General features: G+C 38.7%; 4 protein-coding genes across 6 annotated transcripts; 1 reads left to right on the forward strand and 3 right to left on the reverse strand.

Annotated features, from left to right (window-relative positions):
- Nucleotides 1–960: 960 nt before the first annotated feature.
- On the reverse strand, nt 961–2,741 carry LOC148923949 (disease resistance RPP13-like protein 4). The gene is made up of 2 exons (XM_089061648.1): nt 1,482–2,741; nt 961–1,440 (listed from the first exon to the last, which is right to left on the reverse strand). Exons 1-2 carry the CDS (start codon nt 2,739–2,741, stop codon nt 961–963), a joined length of 1,740 nt encoding a protein of 579 aa, XP_088917774.1.
- LOC148923950 (putative late blight resistance protein homolog R1B-16) lies at nt 2,711–6,651 on the reverse strand. Of its 3 annotated transcripts, none has more exons than XM_089061299.1 (2): nt 3,954–6,651; nt 2,711–2,839 (listed from the first exon to the last, which is right to left on the reverse strand). In XM_089061299.1, the coding sequence occupies exon 1, from the start codon at nt 6,629–6,631 to the stop codon at nt 4,010–4,012; it is 2,622 nt and encodes an 873-aa protein (XP_088917425.1). In that variant the 5' UTR covers nt 6,632–6,651; the 3' UTR covers nt 2,711–2,839; nt 3,954–4,009. The 3 variants fall into 3 exon arrangements, with proteins under 3 accessions (XP_088917425.1, XP_088917423.1, XP_088917424.1); XM_089061297.1 differs by having other exon boundaries at nt 2,719–2,853; XM_089061298.1 differs by having other exon boundaries at nt 2,752–2,905.
- Nucleotides 6,652–9,068: 2,417 nt separating this feature from the next.
- Nucleotides 9,069–12,379, reverse strand: LOC125207060 (putative late blight resistance protein homolog R1B-16). Its single transcript, XM_089060555.1, has 2 exons — nt 9,614–12,379; nt 9,069–9,414 (listed from the first exon to the last, which is right to left on the reverse strand). The coding sequence occupies exon 1, from the start codon at nt 12,170–12,172 to the stop codon at nt 9,617–9,619; it is 2,556 nt and encodes an 851-aa protein (XP_088916681.1). The 5' UTR covers nt 12,173–12,379; the 3' UTR covers nt 9,069–9,414; nt 9,614–9,616.
- A 4,536-nt stretch (nt 12,380–16,915) lies between these two features.
- LOC148923951 (EPIDERMAL PATTERNING FACTOR-like protein 5) lies at nt 16,916–17,604 on the forward strand. Its single transcript, XM_089061142.1, has 3 exons — nt 16,916–17,095; nt 17,194–17,234; nt 17,327–17,604. Exons 1-3 carry the CDS (start codon nt 16,960–16,962, stop codon nt 17,525–17,527), a joined length of 378 nt encoding a protein of 125 aa, XP_088917268.1. The 5' UTR covers nt 16,916–16,959; the 3' UTR covers nt 17,528–17,604.
- Nucleotides 17,605–18,074: the final 470 nt, after the last annotated feature.

Genomic DNA, 18,074 nt, shown 5'->3' on the forward strand with positions numbered 1-18,074 from the left:
TTTGTCTTCTGTTCATGAAAAATCATTCTCTAAGGGAGAAGGTATCACACTTTATGTTTTTTAATGCATTTTGTATTATTATTTTATGTTTAAAAAATTATTTACCTTTCTATATACCTTTTTTCCTTTGGAGTATGTTTATTTTTGGAAGGGTATATTTCACTTTTTGAGGAGGTATATAGATGATATACCTCTTTTATTTACCCTTGTAGCAAAAAGGTGATGCGGTCACCCTGGCCGCCCCCACACCCCGGCCCGACAGTTTGTGAGGGGATTCAATCAGGGTACACAGCGGCACGTTAGAGAGGAGGTCTTCAACCCACTGTCCTGACAAGAGGACATCTCCCAAGGCCTCACACTTGTGCCTGAGAGATTGAAGCTCCCACACGCCAATAGTGGGATTCGAACCCAACTCCTTGTAGCAATATCTGCTCCCCCGGAACCAACTGCGCTAAGCCCCTGCGAGCTACCTCTTTTATTTATCCTTCCTTATTGGAGATGCTCTAATAGTTTACAAAAAATGTAATCAAATCCAACACAGATGAATTAATTTGGGAGAGATGATGAAATGATCTTTGCACAAGAAGCGATCGAATGCAACAAACCAATGATCAAAGGCCAAGGGTCTGTTCGCGGGAATTTTTACCCGTCGAGCAACCAACTCCTCGAAATCTAGGGTTTGATGAGGGAACGTAACTTGCGGTTGAAGTAAAAATATACTCCTACTAAAGGGAATTTTGATATCTCATTAAGTTAACAAAGTTCCCTATTTTTATTATCTAAAGTCGAGAGTTGGTTCAACTCTCTTTTGCATTCCGGGAAAGAACCAACAAAGAAAACCCGAAACAGAGCTTATAATTACGCTCGACTCTTATTGCAATATTATTTAAAATAACATAAAACAAACAAAATTAACGTACTAAACCATCTTCACGTACGACATAATCTTGGTACCGGTTGCTAGTTGCTCCACACCCCCTTTGCATCACAAGGGAAGAAACTGAGTTTTGGGCAATCAAACTTCTCCAAATACTTCAGTCTGGGAAACAAACTTTGGAATCGCCTCCAATCCATCTCCATTTCACGCAAATACCTGAGACGAATCACCTCAACCTTCATCCTGATCTCACTCTCTGTTGCATCAAGTTCTCGCAATTTGCCCCCGGTGATGTACAGTTTCTTTAGCCGTACCATGTTTTCAAGCTTCAGCCAGCTTGGAGTGTCCTTGTCCGGGAAAGCCTTGAGATGCAGCTTCTCGAGGTTAGGAGGAAATTTGGCGTCAAATCTCTTCTGCTTTTCAAGATCTCGGAGATAACTGCTTTTGAGATATCTGTCACGAACTCCCCAAGCAATTGTTAGCTTGGTGAGAGTGGACATCTTCTGCAGAACCAAGGCATGCCACTCCCGAGGAAAATACAGGTCGTCAGTGTACATGCTAAGCTTTTCCAGTTTTTTCAAGTTCAGCAAATCATCAAGCGTACAGGTTTTGTGAGTTCGTGACCATAACTGATGAAGAAGCCCTTTAGCACTTTAAGATTCTTGAGGAGCGAGATACCCTTTGGCATGTGATCCAGCAAAGAACAGTTGGACATGTCCAAGTTTGTTAGCTTCTCCAGATAGCGTATGCTTTCCGGGATGCTCTCCAGATAAAAGCAAGAGTTCAGATCCAACACCTCCAGATTCTTCATCCGCATGACCCAAGGAGGAAGTGATGTTATATTTGAGAAGCCTTGAAGGCTTAGAAGCTTCACATATCTCATCACCTTCTGCTGAACCAGCTTCGGGTTTTGATGACTCAGTATAATGTGGTGACTTTGTGATGCCTTCCATCTACCCAAGTAGAGGAAATTCAGATTCGTCATCTTGGGTAACAATTCGTCTATGGACTCCAGGTACTGATCACTCAAATTCAGCAGCAGATGAAGTTTCCCCAATTCTTGATCATGCTTATTAGAATTTGCTTTTAAGCATGCTTGGAAACACCCTGAGAAATTCGATGAAGCTTCTCCACAGCTTTCGAAATTGAAAAATCTGGCCCTCACAGCTAGCTCTACCAACACTAGTCGATGGAAGGGGTGAAGCCTGCAGCTACTGGCCTTGTTGTCGCTCGCGGGCTCAATGAAGCCCCAGCGCATCAGTTCTTCATAGTAGACGGCTGCTACTTCCTCAGATGATGCATAGCCTTCAAGCACCCACCAGTGCAGCATCAGCCTCTTCCGGATCACGGCTCCTTGGGGGAAGACAGAGAAGCACAGCAAGCACAGCTTCTTTCTATTATCGAGCTCTTTAAAGTAACGATGCTCAAAGTAGTTGAACTCCATGCTTGTCTCAAAAACAGAACTTCCGTGGAGGTGAGGTACATTCATAGAGATGGTGGGGGTGTTCTTTTTGTATTGGTTCAAGAATGCCAGCTCCTTACGAAGTAGAACGTTATCTGCTCCAACTCTGTACTTTGAAGGACTCATAAGCTTCAGTTTCAATATTTTCTTTCTGAACTCTTTCAGTTGTTCCTGTCTCTCATCGTCCCTAGTTAGACGCTTGATACCATCATAAACACTGAGTTGTTGATCAAGATAACCTTCGAGTTGAGAGTGGAATTGAGCGTAGTAATTCTGAAGATGTTGGGACTCTTGATAGATGGCCGAAAGGTCTTCATCAATTGACTTCATCAATTGATACAGTGGCATTTGGTGTGGTGTTGGTGACAACATTACTCTTTCATCCCAGCTGATGCTTGGCATGTCATCAATTTGTTGAATGCTTTCTTCAAGAGATCCATGTTGTCTTCTTTGGTGTTTGGATCGTTAGCAGTTAGCTTACCTTCTGCTCGGCCGGATTACTGTAACATGAGACCTGAGGTGAGATACGGTACGTTGTTAATGGCGTATGGCGGTCGAACAAAAAACTGCCATGTGGATATGGCTAGTCAATAAATAAATAAAATATTACTAATATACTCCCTCCGTTCCATAAAAAACTAAATCTAAAAACTCTAATTTGGTATGGTTCTACGGTTAGGCAATAATGAGTGGATTTGCATATAATGGGACTCTATGTCATATAGTCCTATTTTGTTGTATGTCTATATCATATACTCCCTCCCTCCGTCCACGATTTAAAGACCCGTGGCGGTGCCATGACACAACAACGCTATGGCGGTGCCATGGCAGATATTGGCAAAATAATAGGAGATAATAATAGATTTCATAATAATGTAAATAAGCTTCACAAATAACACAAAATGCATAGATGTAACAGTAATGCGGCGTACACATATTGGGCGTCAACCATGAACAGGCTCTCACTGTCAGCAAAACTCTCTCTCTCTCTCTCTCTCTCTCTCTCTCTCTCTCTTCTCGTTATAATAGAGAATAAAAAAAGAATGCAAAGTGATGAAGGGATATCAAGATTCAAGACATAGATCAGCTAAAAAATGTTGATATTATTGTGTGCAAGAAGCTATGCTGATCCCTGGAGTGCAAGCAAACAAAAAGAAAAAGAATTCTTTCTACTTTATCACGTGTTAGTTAATTATGATTAATATACCTTACTTTTTACTGCGTGGAGGAATAAACAGTTTACACCTACCTCCGTCCACAAAAAAATTCAATATTTCCATTTTGGTATATCCACAAAATAGTCTCATTTATACTATTTATGAAAACTTTCTCACCATTTTCTCTCTTCTACTTTATCCACGTTTTTCTTTCTCTCTCCTACTTTACCAATTGTACATTAAAATTTGTGTAAAAAACAAATGAGACTATTTTTTATGGACGAATGGAATATACGTTGACAATAAAACAAAGTAAAGAAAAAGATCTTTCAAGGCCCAAAGACAATTATTTTCTTACCAATTATGTTCATGCAAATTTTGAGCATTTAACACATTAACTTACTAGAAACATATCAAATCATAGACTAGAGCAAGAAGTAAGAGATAGCGAACATACTTGTTTCCCCCTTCACTTTCCATCTTGAAAAGGAGACAACCTCGATCATGGCTGTTTCAGGTTTCCACTTGGAAGTTGGGGCTTGCTAAGCTCTCCACCGACTTGTTCTTTCCCAAGAGCAAAACTCGAACTCGAAGGCCATCATTTCCGAGTTCCTCTTGTTCGTCCAGTAATGTTTTAGCAGAGATGACAGCAGAAACGGTGCAAAATTCCAACTCAATTGATCCAAGTGTTGGTATATCTCCTATAACCGAATCAATCTCTTTCAACAACGGTAACTCTCTCAAAACAATGCGCTCGAGGCGAGGAAAGTGGGTGCTTTCTGTCATCCACTGCTCCAGATCACAGAACTCAACCACCAAGAATTTCAAACTACAGAATTTACCTTCAACTGTTTCCCACTTGGGCCCGATGAAGGATTTCCATTTCAGTTTGAGGACTTCGAGAAGTGGCAACGAGCCTATCTTGGTATTCAGGTCTTCCCAGTGGAGATGAGTGTGACCTATAGTCAATTTCTTGAGCGATTGTGGGAAGGTGAGGTTCTGCACCAAGTGCCTCCGAGTTTCATGCACATTGGGGAAGGGATCAATGACTATGCTAAGTGATTCGAGTTTATAAAGACGGACAAGATTGTCAATGCAGCTACGAGGAGGCCCTTCTGTGAAGTCCTCATAGTATATCTTCAACTTCTTGATGTTCGGAATTCTCCTAACCACCTCTTCAGTACACTTGAAATTATGTATCTTCATGAGCGTCTGTAGGTTTTCCAACACAATGCCATCATCATCTACGGGTGGATCTGGGAGCTCAGCTTTGCTGAAAATGACATGCTTGATTAGAGGCATCTCCCAAATCTCAGATGGTACAGTTGCATTAGTTTTCCAAATTAGTATCTGTAGATTCCAGAGGAGGGAGATTGAAGAAGGAATACTTCTAGGTAACAGATTTAATACTTCATCAGTGAGAGAGAGATAACTCAAATTAACTTTCTGGAAAATAGCCACCGGGAAACTTTCAACAACTGACGAGCATACCCTCAGCAATCTAAGATTGAGTGACGGCAAAGGTTCTTGAGACTTCGATATCAAAGAACGGGCAAACATTGCAGATCCCAGGGCATCAAAGACTTCATCAGGGGAATCTGCTTCCTCTGACTTATGTTTATTAACAACAATACGACGTTCAGAGCTCAAATCTAGTGGAAATCCCAGACTCTTCTCTGTTAGGGTACGGAAAAACTTCTGCTTTTCGACTTCTCTCAAGCACAAGTCCCTTACCAGATCATGCATCCTACACACTTTCGCTTTCCCATCATGACCATATGAACTTGCTAAAATGAGATTCCTATCAATAAGTTCCTTTACATAGTCTTCTGCAACCTTTTCATGGCTTTTCCCAGTAACTGGTTTCAAAAATCCTTCTCCAACCAACAGCTTGACAAGGGTTGAGACACGAATAACACTATCTTCGTGAAACACGACCATATAGAGAAAGCACGGCTTCAGGTGCACCGGCAACTCCCTATAACTCAGATGCAATATTTTCAAGCAGTGCTCGTCATCCTCTGAATTCACAACAGAACTCAAATCTCCCAAAATATACTCCCAATATTCTCGTGTTGGTTCAGACTTAGCTAGAAGCCCTCCAACAACAACAATTGACAGAGGAATTCCACTGCAATTTTTAGCAATCCTCTTTCCAACTTCCACCAATTCAACGGGGCAATTTCCCTCCCCAAATACTTTCTCACGAAGTAGATCCCAACTCGCATCCTCATCTAAGAATTTCACCACATGCATATAACAGTTACTTAGCTCATATGTCAAGTTTGATAGCCTAGTGGTGATCACAATTCTACTCCCATTTCTGTTATTTGGGAAGAAGATTCTAAGCTGTTTCAAAACCTCAATATCCCAAATATCATCCATCACTATCAAATACCTCCCTCTCCACAATTTTCTATATATAATTTCTCCTAATTCATCTTCACTCATAGCTTTCAAGGGTTCCCAATCTGTCGTAATTTTGACACAGAGAAGATGTAAAAGAGACCACACACTGTATTCCTGAGAAACTGTGATCCAAGCTAAAATGTCGAAATGGTAATCAATTAGCTCATTCTCAAACAGAATTTTAGCAAGTGCGCTCTTACCAATACCGCCCATGCCAACAATGGAGACGATCAGGCAATCAGAGCTGTTTCCTCCAGTGAGCTTATCAAGCAATTCGTACAATGCATCATCTATCCCCACCGCGACGAATTTCTGCTCCGTGTAAGCAGATCTCGTCGATCCAACGGCAATCGAAGTCGAGCGGCTTCTCCCTAGCTTCTTCTCCTTAATCTCGATCGCCTCTCTCGCGATCGAATTCATGCGCTGTATCGCACCTTCGAAACTGCGGTGGAAGTCGGCGTAATTTGTTTGATTGAGAATTCGATCCGAGATCGCTGATTCGATTACATCTTCGGCGAAGTGAGCAGCGGCCGCGATGCGCGTCTCCAAGGACTGAGCTGCTTCTTCGCTGTAGCCGGCGGTTTCGAGAAATTGTTGGAGGAAATTGAGGGTCTGAGTGAGGGCATCGACTTGTTGCTTGTCGAGAGAGAGCGGAGGGCGAGGATGGTGCTCGATTTGGTGTATGATGTGAGTGAGGGAAACCAGAGCGGCATACGCCGCCGCCATCTTCAATTCGTTGCTTCAATTTTGCAGAGAATTTGAATTTTTAATTAAGTATGTAATATTAATACAAGGTGTGGATCCGCACTAGGGATGTCAATCTAGACCGAAATCCATGGGTCAGTCCGAGTTACCCGGTAAAATCATAGGATTATGGCCGGAAAATCGTAACTCATATTCAGAAGCGGGCTATACGGGCTAACCCGTTCCGGTCGACGGGTTATGCGCGGGTGGGTTGCGGGTTAGCCCGCGGGTTGAGCATTTAATATAAAAATATAATTAAAATTTTGGATTATATACTTATATGAAGTATATTTGGTAATATCAATATTAAATACAACATTGATATTAAGAATATATGGTAATTATGTCTTCTCTATCAAATTGAAAGTTAGGGTTATATGAAATGCATGATTTCCATTTAATTGTAGTCAGATTCATGTGTGCTATTAATTAAACGATATGTTTATCTATTTTGTTTCAATTTTCAATTGCTATTATTTTCTTTCTCTTGATCAGTTTGATAAAACTTTACTATTTGCGACAATATGATTTTTAATAATTTAGAATATTGGATTTGATAGAATGTAACATATAAGATTACTATCGACCCGAATAGCCCGTGGGTTAGCTCGAAACCCGAAGATTTAGGGTTAGAGCCAAAAATTTATAACCCGAAAAATTCACAGTCCGAATAACCCGCACCCAAATAGCTCGACAATCCGAGTGGATTGGCCCAAACCCGAGCGAATTAGCCCAATTGACATCCCTAATCCGCACAATAAGTATAAGTATAAGTATGTAATATTAATACAAGGTGTGGATCCGCATATCATCTCCTGTTGTGGCAGGGGATCCCAACCTATTCAAACATTTCCAAAATTTGTACAGATAGATAACAATCAAATCTAAACTAGCATACAATTTGCACCAAATATTCACACGGAAAAATCTTAATCAACCAAAAACCCAAAACCTCATCTTGTGATTAACAATAACATAAGAGCATGAATAACGCGCCTGGGCCGGGCCGCAACTCGCGAGTCCCGGCCTGTGTTTAGCGTTGGAGGGGAGAGCGGCACGGCCCAGGCCGGTCCCGAGGACGCAATTGCGTCCCGGGGCCTCTCCCTCCGTCACGTCCCGGCCGGCGTTATCCATGCCCGGGCCGCATCGGTTGCGGCCCGTCCCGGCGTTAATTGTGTTCGGGTCGGGCCGCAAGTCCCCACCGAATTTCTTTTTTTTTTTTTTTTTGGTTTTCTATTTATACACTATATTTGCTTATTTTTTGTAACTCTTCCACACAAACTCTCACTTCTCTCCCAACCCTCTAGCATTTCAAGACTTCTTGAGTTCTATGGATTGGTTTAACAGCGACCAACGCCAAATGGACGATTTCGTGAACTCCCAGAACTGGCAAGTGCCGCCGACACCCGATCCAGATGCAACACCTAGTCCCGGGCTGCCTACCAATGTAGACATGGAATCGCCGGTTAGCACTGATGAGTACGATATCAGCGATATGGAGCCAGCTCCACGGAGGGGCAAGGGCAAGGTTGCCGATGAGGATGGGCCGAAGAAGTACAGTCCGCAGGAGACAATGTGGCTGGCCAAGAACTACGTCGACGTCTCCGAGGACGCTGTGATCGGCAACCAGCAAAGCGGCAAAGTGTTCTGGCAGCGGATTGCGGATAAGTACAACGCTGGTCGACCCGAAGGCTCGTTCGAGCGTACCTACGTGAAGCTACGCAAGCATTGGGGTCGGGTGCAGAAGGACATTAACAAGTGGAATGGCAAGTGGACTAACGTAGTCCGGATGTGGCCGAGCGGGCACAGCGAGATGGACCTTGTGGACAAGGCCAAGGCAGATTTCTTCGCTGACGGGAAGAAGCACTTCAAGTACTTCGACGTTTGGAAGCTTGTCGAGAAGAGCCCGAAGTACACTGGTGGGGCTGAAGCGGCGGCGAAGAGAACCAAAGTCGCCGCCGGACACTACACTTCAAGCGAAGGAGGTCCGCCAATCGACCTCAACGTGACAGACGATGACTTCTTCCTCTCATCTCCTGGTACTGAAAGCCGTCCGATGGGCACAAAGGCGGCAAAGAGGAAAGCAAAGGGGAAGGCAACTGCGAGCTACTCCGCTATGCCGCCGCCGCCACCCAATCCTTCCTTGGACAAGATATCAGACTCTATGTCAGATATGAGTATTACGTTGTGGATGGGCCAGCTGACGGAGTTGACATCGAGGGATACCTCGAGAATGTCGGAGTACGAGCTCGAATTGCACCGTGAGATGATCGAATACCTTCGCGCACAAATGAAGAAAAAGTAGTTCTTTTTTCTAGGATTTGTAATTTTCTTGTTTCTAGGTTTGGTAATTTTCTTTCTCTAGGATTGGTAAATTTTTTTTTCTAGGATTTGTAATTTTCTTTTCTTATTTTCTGACTGAACAATAAATTTTCCCGGTTTTAATTGTTCAACGTATTCTATTTTACAATTAAAATATGTTGTGAATAGTGCAGATGAATAGTTGTGGCCTGAATTGTGGCCTGCGGTGTTAATGGAATTGTGGTCTGGACCCCTAATTTGAGGGAATGATGACGTGGAGGGGACTTGCAGCCCGAATCCGGGCCAGGGTTATTCATGCTCTAAGAGCAAAAATAATAGTACTAGTTCAAACTTCAAAAGCACCACTGCCCCCGCACCTCCGGCAGTCCAGTGACCGGTAGTCGGTACGTCCTGCATGTCTGTGTCAGATCCTTCAGCAGCAGCTTCTCGATCAAATCCCGCGCCTCCACGTGAAAAAAACAAAAAGTAATTTAGATGTATTAAAGTGGAGTACTATATAACATAACACCTTTATAAACAAAATAAAAACACGCTACCTCTACACCGTATAACAAGGGTTTGGATCCCCTACCGTACATTCAGCCACAGCAAACCCGTATAACAAACACTTGAAAAATAAATAAATAAAATGATTTTCAGTACCTATCAGTAGAGACCAGAAAAATGGAGATTTGTGGATTCGTATAGTCCGAGGATCTGTCTCTGTCTATTGTCTGAATAAATATGCACGTGGAGGGATTGGTTTCCAAGACTCTCTTGTTGCTCTAATATCTTTATTGCTGACATCATAGTCGACATCGAACCATCATAAACAGATATTTTTTCGAGTGTTGGTATTTCTCCAATATCTAGAGGAATCTCAACCAGATAACCAGGACTATGAAGATAAAGCGTCTCCAACACTGGAAAATTGGACCAGTCCGCAATCCAATTAGTCAACTCATAATTATACCAAATGGTAAGATGTTTCAAGCTACGAAATTCTTCCTCAGCAAATTTCCATTCTGTTCCCACCACTGCATGCCTTTTTAATTGAAGAAGTTGAAGATGAGGCAAAGAAGCAATCATTGTCATGTCACTCCATGCAATATAACAATCGTCTAAAGTGAGATCCATGATTGAATTAGGCAGTTTAAGGTACTCAAACAAAGATCCATAAGGCTTTTCTATGCATATGCATATGCAACTTAGCGATTCAAGCTTGCTTAAGCGGCCAACGTTACGCAAGTGTGAAGACCAACCTTGCTCTTCAAAAGAAGTGTATCCAACCTCCAATTCTCTAATATTGGGTATTTTGGCGCACAGCTTCTCAGTGAAAATGAGCTCCTCTACACTCTTTAACGTCTGTAAGTTGTGTAAAACAAAGATCTCGTCCGGATCAGGATCAGGAATATGCAATAAATAAATCTCAATATGCCTAAGTTGTGGCATCCTCCAAATCTCGGATGGTAATATAACAAAACCATCTTGTCCCATGATCAATGTTTGCAGACTCCAACATAATGATATCGACCAAGGAATTGGCAGTCTTTTTGGAAGATGATCCTGAGATATGTAGCGCATGTTAACTTGTTGAAAAGAAGGGTCTAGACAACTATCATCATCAACTAACACTCTCAACAATCTATACTTAACTGGCTCTTCTCTTTGCCCCCTCATCAGCACTAGAGGCCTGATAACTGATGGCTTTTCTGAAAAACCGATCAGAGATTCTCGAGGGTAGAAACTTGTCGATCTTTCATCACATATGAAATGACGCCCCCCACCTACGTCTCTTTGGACACAATAAAAGTTTTCTATGTTTGCTGTCTTTATGCACAGCTCTCGTACGAGATCATGAAGGCAATAACTTAAAACTTTATCGTGTTCATTCGACTTACCAACTAAAAGAAGATTCCTATCAACAAGCTCCTTCATGTAACTCTCAGCGACTTGTTCCAAAGTCTGGTTTTCAGTTGGTTTTATGAAGCCCTCCGCAACCCACATCTTGATAAGACAGGACACATCTATTAGATGGTCTTCTGGGAATAGCCCCATGTAAAGAAAGCATGATCTCAACCAAACAGGCATGTACTTGTAACTCATATACAAGATGTTGTATGGTTTGTCGCCATCATCTGAATATTCCATGACCAAGCTCTTGTCTTTTGCGATTTCCTCCCAATGCTCTTGCGTCCTTGGTCCTTTTCCAAGAAGCCCCCCGAGCACAAGGATTGCAAGTGGAAGTCCTTTGCATTTTTTGACAATCTTCTCTGCTATACCTTCGAGTTGAGGAGGGCATTTTTGTTCTGCAAATGTTGCTTCACAAAAAAGGTTCCAACTATTTTCATAATCAAGAAAACCCACAGCGAGTGAAGAGGAGCCGAAGTAATCAACCAATTCTTGTTGCCTGGTGGTCACAATAATTCGGCTTCCATTACCATTTTCTGGGAAGAAATTCTGTATCTCTTCCCAAGCCTCAACACTCCACATATCATCCAATACAATCAGATATCTCCGACCAAATAAATACTTATGTAACTTTATACCTAGTTCATCATCAGTTATATTCCCGGATTGCCCAAAGCATGAAAGTGCTTGTGACAGCATATGAGTTGCACTATATTCTTGAGACACAGTAACCCAAGCACGAACATCAAAACGATATAACACGAGTGAATTTTCATAGACATTCCTGGCAAGAGTGGTCTTACCAGCGCCTCCCATTCCAACAATTGGGAGTATTCGGCGATGAGAATCATGCCCGGTGAGCTCATCCAGAAGCTGCTCCATGTAGCCGTCAAATCCCAGCATGGTAATCTTCTTAGTTGCACGACGAGGAGGTGGTGGCGGTGGCGGATGTAAAGATATTATGGAATATCCAGATTCATCTTTAAACTTGATAACCTTTTCCTTGATGAGGCTCATCTCTTGCATGATCCTCTCCGGATGGAGCAACGCAGATGGACTTTCTCCGCGAATAAGATCAGCAGCCTCGACTTCAATCGTGTCTTCAGCTTCATGAGCTGCATCCCCGATTGGCCTCATCAGATCTTCTGCTTCTTTTGAATAATTCTCCACGAAATCGACAAGGAAGTCAACGATTTCGCGAAGCGATTGAAAGTGGTGCTTGTCGAAACAAGAGGAGAGGGCCGGATGAGTCTGGATTTGATCCAAGGTATTCAACAACGACACGAGTGATGCATGAGCCGTCGCAGCCATCTCTGAACTCTGATTCTTTTCCTGATTTGCTTTGGCAAAGTCAACGGAAGGAAGAATGAAAGTGGTTTGATAGATGATCAGCTATGGACAAGAGAATCGAGATACAGAGGTGGAAAGAAAAGTAGTCGAAATTGGCCCAAATCTCAAAAGTCAAAGGCTAACATCGATGAAGACATGAAGATGAAGTGGAGAAGAGATCCATGGAGATGAAATCGGAGAGTTAGTCAGAAAAATTTATAATATGTAATACAAATATTGCAAACACATATCAATAACATAATGTGCTCCCTTAAGAATATAGTAATATACTCCCTCCGTCCCGGATAATTCGGGTCACTTTGACCGGGCACAAGTTTTAAGAATGTAATGAAAAGTGGGTTGAAAAAGTTAGTGAAATGTGAGTCTTATCTTTATATATTAGTTTTATAATAAAATGTGAGTAGGAATGAGTTAGTAGAATATGGGTCCACTACCAAAAATGGTAAAAGTGAAATATGACAAATTATGTGGGACGAGTCGAAATGGAAAACTGAGACGAATTATCTGGAACGGAGGGAGTAATTCAATAGTGAAACACATCATCAAGAAATTAAAAAAAAAAAAAAAAAAAAAAAAAAAAAAGAAAAAAAAGAGAGGAGTTGTTGACAAATGGTCCGGCCAAGCTAGATAGCCAATTCATCATTGGGCCAGATCATAGTTTAGCCCAACTAATCAGTCTGAACTTTAACCCACTGTTAAATAAGAAACTAGTATTATTTTCAGCTAATTGGAAAATTAGAAATCTCCTATTAAAGGCCAACTCGGGGTTACATATCATTTTTAATCCTTTTATAAAGACCAACTAACCTTCTAAGTTCTAAGTTCATGATTCATGAGCAATAACCATAAGTTTATCACTTTATAAATTATAATATACACCCAAAGTACAATAGCATATACTCCATAACTCAAATTGTTATGATAAAGTATTATTTAAAGGGATATTGGCATATAATATATAAAACTTTTAAAAAGTTAGGTTTTTTCCACGAACTTTAAAATTGGCAAATAATATCACGAACTTTACCACGTGTTTGTTTTTTCCCACGAATGAAAAAATTCCCACAAATAATACTATGATACCGATTTTTTTTCGTAATTTCTCGACAACAATTTCGAAAGTTTCAAGTTTTTCAATATTTGAAGATAGTTTTTTCTTGAAGCACACCCTCAAAAATTGTTCTTCAATCTATTAAAATAACATGAATTTTTTCATTCGTGTGAAAAAACAAACTCAAGATAAAGTTCGTGATATTATTTGTCAATTTTAAAGTTCGTGGGAAAAACCCAAATTTTTAAAAGTTTCGTGATATTAGATGCCAATATCCCTTATTTAAAACTGTGTGTGAGTAATATATATCGATAATTTTTTTCAAAAGGAAGTATTATCATTTTAGTTACATATTTTCCACCTCTGCTTAGCGTCTTTTGATTTTTTTTACAAATCTAATATAATTGGAGTAGTATTCATTTTTAAATTTTCACACAATTTTTACGATTATAAGAAAAAGTATTGGGTGGTCTTATAAGTTATAATGATTGTGATCAATGCTACACACAGTTGAAAAAGTGCTCAGAATTTGAAATCTCGACTGAAAAATTGCATCAGGCAATCTAGACATTAAACAATATGGTGAAAGAAAATAAACTAATTTTAACTGCTTTAGAAAAAAACAAATACACGTACGCAGCCTTTGACTATCAATCTATCAGCTACCAATTCAAAGTTCATAACTTCAATAAATACTTAACTACTCTCAACATCCCAATGATTTTTATCGTAAAATACTAAAATTATATCCATTTTTTGAATAAATAATTATGATTTCAGTCCCCTCACTATTTCAACTAGTGTTGGTTCTGAAAAATATAATTCGTCAAGTCGGAGACAATAAAAAAGGTTATCAATGGGCAGAAGTTGCGCGTCTGCCGTCACTAGCAATGAATGGTGAATGGAGAATGAAAGTAAACCGCAATCCTTCAAGATTTGGGCGGAAACTGCCACTAAGTAGGGATGTTCAAAGACAAAATAGTAGTAGTAATTATTAGTACTATAATTATACATTATAATTTTAAAAATAAAATGTGCTTGAAGAAGTATTTACTCCCTTTGTCCGTAAAATATTGTTCATTTTTGTCATTTCGATCGTCTGTCAAATGTTGTCCACTTTACTTTTCTTCATTTTTCGTAATTAGTGCACACTTTTCACTACCTCATTACACACACATTCTATTATAAAACTAATATATAAACGTGGAATCCACATTTCACTAACTTTTTTCACTCACTTTTCTTTATATGTCTGTAACTTGTGTCGAGTCAAATATGAATAATATTTTGCGGACGGAGGAAGTACTACAAGTTTAATTTTGAAGTTGAGAACATTTCCAAAACCTCAAAATGGAGTACTAGTACTTAAATGACAAACTAATTTTCCATCTAAAACTCATGACAGAGAAAAAATATCACTATTACAACGAATGTTACTGTTTACTGTTTAGATTAAAATATTTTATTAAAAATTAGGATACTAGTACTATGCTTTAATCACTCTTGGTTCCAACACTAGTCAATTCAATTATTTCGTTTTTATGCATATAGTATCTGTCATCTGCCACCTCAGGATTTAATCTTTAAATCTTTTTGTCAGAAACATTCTGATTACTTTCGCATGGAGCATGACCAAAACAGTGCTTCAACTATTTAAATATTTAGTTACTTTTTCATCTATCAAGTTTGCATAATTTTTCATATTCCCTCCGTCCCAAAATAAGTGACTCATATTCCTTTTTGGGACGTCCCAAGATAAGTAACTCATTTCCTTATTTGGTATTCTCTCTTACTTTTTCTCTATACTTTATTAACTCTCTTACTTTATTCACTTTCCACTTTACTAACAAAACCCCATTTCCTTAAATCTCGTGCCGAAAAATTTGTGGTCACTTATTTTAGGACGGAGGGAGGGAGTATATTCATTTGATTCATGTTTGGTCTCAAATTCATAACCCCAATCTTTAATTTTACTACTTGAATCTCTATATTTTATGTGAGGGGCTACATGGTAACATGAATAATTTTGAATTTATAAAAATATTTTAATAAATACTACTCCTACTATGTGTTATAAATATCAACAAATCTACGTGATCAAATTTTGTACAACCAAAAATTAGTTTATTTTGAAAAAAAATAAGTTTATTTATGCATTTAATTAAAATTTGTGAATGTAGTACATGGAAAGTGTATAATGTTGTGATCATATGATTTGTGTATAATTTTTTTAGAACCATAAATATAATTAGTGCATACTTTAATTCAAATTTTAAAAATAATAGAAAGAAAATTCAAAATATAAAAATAAAAAATGAGGTTAAAGGCTAATAAGTCTTTGTAACTTATCCACTTATTATATTTATTATTTAATATATAATTAATACAACAAATTATTAATATAACATTATCTTGGTTGTACAAAATTTAATTATTTATCATCACTCAATAAATATAGCTCTTTCATAGTCTAATTTTGTTTTTCTTGAAAACTAGACAAAAAAAATTGGGTTCTTGAAATTGAAGTGAAACGATAGAGACAGAGAGTCAAAGTGTACGATGCATGCATTTTTTCAGTGTATCATCAAATCCCTCTGTGACTTAACAAAAAAAAGCACACCATTTATCACCGATAGACAATTGAGAGACTTACACATTTGCTCTGCTGTATACCAATTTACTTGTATTTATTTAGTATTTTCTGCAATATTTCAATCTACAGTCCATCAAATATTTGGGGGACCCTTTTTGGGTAATTTCAAATGTCAATCACACATCTCAAATATCATAGAATTAATTCTGTGAACTAATTTCACTAATCCCAAGACCCTAATTTACAGCCTTTTTTTTCTCAGGGCTGATTGCAAAGATTGAGATGATGTGGTTTGTTAGCTGTTTTTTTCATCTAAAAAATTGAAATAAAATAAAATAAAATTCTAGCTAGAGTGTTAAATGCTGCTTAACAGATTTGATCTTGTCAAAATTCTTACATGACAAGTGAGTGATCATTGGCTCTTAATTCTCTCATTATAAATGCTGTCTTTCATTTCCAACAAAGTGGTTATAAAAAGATGGGATTTTTTTTTCTTGGATTTTGATTTATCACAATTTTGCCAAATTTTATAAGGATGATAAAATTAATAGATTATTCATTAAAGGGAGTCACTATTTACACATAGGTGTGTGAAGTGGTAATCATCTACTAATGATTAACCTTATCCCAAAATATGGTTAAAATTGTAGCCTCTCCTATCTCAAAACATCTTGTAACTCATACTTATGGAAATGTGACAAGTCCCATAAATAAAAATTGCGGCTCTACATTCCATGCATTCTGCTTCAATTCCAAATTAGTATTCCCCCTTTCAATATTTTGTCATTTATGGGATGACTTGTATTGATGATTCAAGCAATTTAAGATAAAAGGTTGGGTTGATTCCTGTGTCATGTGTCAGCTATATTTGTCAAACTATATAGGATAAAAAGAAGAAAAAAAAAAGTCTCCACTCAGAATTTAGAATCACTTGTTTCTAAAGCAACCCCTCCCCCTCAGCCTACCACCACTCTATACACATAGAGGAGAGAGAGTATTGGGAGTTGTGATGAATTTTCCTACTTATATATGCTTGCCATCTTAAATATTCAAGAATTGCCACTCATTTCTCTTTCACAATAGCCATTTGAGGGTTTTGAAAATATGAAGAGGGCAAGAAGAATATATGGTTTTGTTTTCTTGTTTGTGATGTTGCTCAATTTGGAAGGAGCAACAAGTAGGAATTTCCCACTAAAGAATACTACTACTACTACTACTAATAATAATAGTAATATTCAAGGTTTCTTTTCTTTTCCAATTTCTTCTCATTTCTCACTACAAGAAGTGAAAATCTATTCATTCTTGCAATAATTTTGTTTTGCATTTGTGATGTGGCAGGCTATGTCAAAAACCAAGGCAACTCTTCAATCCCAATTGAGGTGCATAAATTAGCATAATGTGTTTGTATAGTACTACTACTACTACTAATTATTAAAATTGGTTTGATTTATTTGTGTTTTTGAATGTGAAGGGGGTGGTGGAGAGAGAAGGGAAGTACAAGCAATTGAAGAAATTGGGGTCAAAGCCACCAAGCTGTGAGCACAAGTGCTATGGGTGTAAGCCATGTGAAGCAATCCAAGTTCCAACCACAACACATTTTGGGGTTTTATACACTAATTATGAACCAGAGGGTTGGAAATGTAAGTGTGGGCCCACCTTCTATAGCCCTTGATTCAATTTGAGAGAGGGAGAGAGAGAGTATCATCAATTTCCAATTTTATTTCATCTTTGTGAAATTAAGATGGTAGAGGTAAGTAGCTAGTTAGCTCTAGTAGTTGTATTAGTTTGTAAAATGATATGCTTTCATTCTAATCTACAATTTTTTTTAAAAAATAGCCCATTTTATGTTTCAATTTACCGATAGCTCGAAGCCCGACTTCTTGATTAGAGAGGAATCGTCTTAACAAGTAAGTTACGCTTCATCGACAACCGCCCATTTAAGTTGCAAAGCTAAATTCATAGCAATGGAGAGTAGTAGTATATTTTTTATGACAACAGGTGTGTCTTTGCATGTATTTTTTTTGTATATGAACGAAAAATATATATGCAATTATAAAAATTGTCTGGCATTTAAATCCTAAATGGAATGTACAATGTCCAAAATCCAAGTGGTTTATGCTACTGGGCCCAAAAGCCCATTAGCCTCTCTTTTGATTTTATTTGTAGCTTATATTTGCAACGAATACTAAAAAATGAATTAAGTAAATTTGTGTATAATA

Source organism: Salvia hispanica, chromosome 6 (genome assembly GCF_029641045.1).
Source record: "Salvia hispanica isolate PSC_SH4W2 chromosome 6, Shi_PSC_v1, whole genome shotgun sequence".
Classification (NCBI taxonomy): Eukaryota; Viridiplantae; Streptophyta; class Magnoliopsida; order Lamiales; family Lamiaceae; genus Salvia; species Salvia hispanica.

Coding starts and splice junctions, on each gene's coding strand:
- LOC148923951 (XM_089061142.1), top strand. CDS start 16,960: ATGAAGAGGGCAAGAAGAATATATGGTTTTGTTTTCTTGTTTGTGATG. Junction 17,096..17,193: donor TAATAATAGTAATATTCAAG/GTTTCTTTTCTT, acceptor GTGATGTGGCAG/GCTATGTCAAAAACCAAGGC. Junction 17,235..17,326: donor ACTCTTCAATCCCAATTGAG/GTGCATAAATTA, acceptor TTGAATGTGAAG/GGGGTGGTGGAGAGAGAAGG.
- LOC148923949 (XM_089061648.1), bottom strand. CDS start 2,741: ATGCCAAGCATCAGCTGGGATGAAAGAGTAATGTTGTCACCAACACCA. Junction 1,441..1,481: donor GTCACGAACTCACAAAACCT/GTACGCTTGATG, acceptor AAACTGGAAAAG/CTTAGCATGTACACTGACGA.
- LOC148923950 (XM_089061299.1), bottom strand. CDS start 6,631: ATGGCGGCGGCGTATGCCGCTCTGGTTTCCCTCACTCACATCATACAC.
- LOC125207060 (XM_089060555.1), bottom strand. CDS start 12,172: ATGGCTGCGACGGCTCATGCATCACTCGTGTCGTTGTTGAATACCTTG.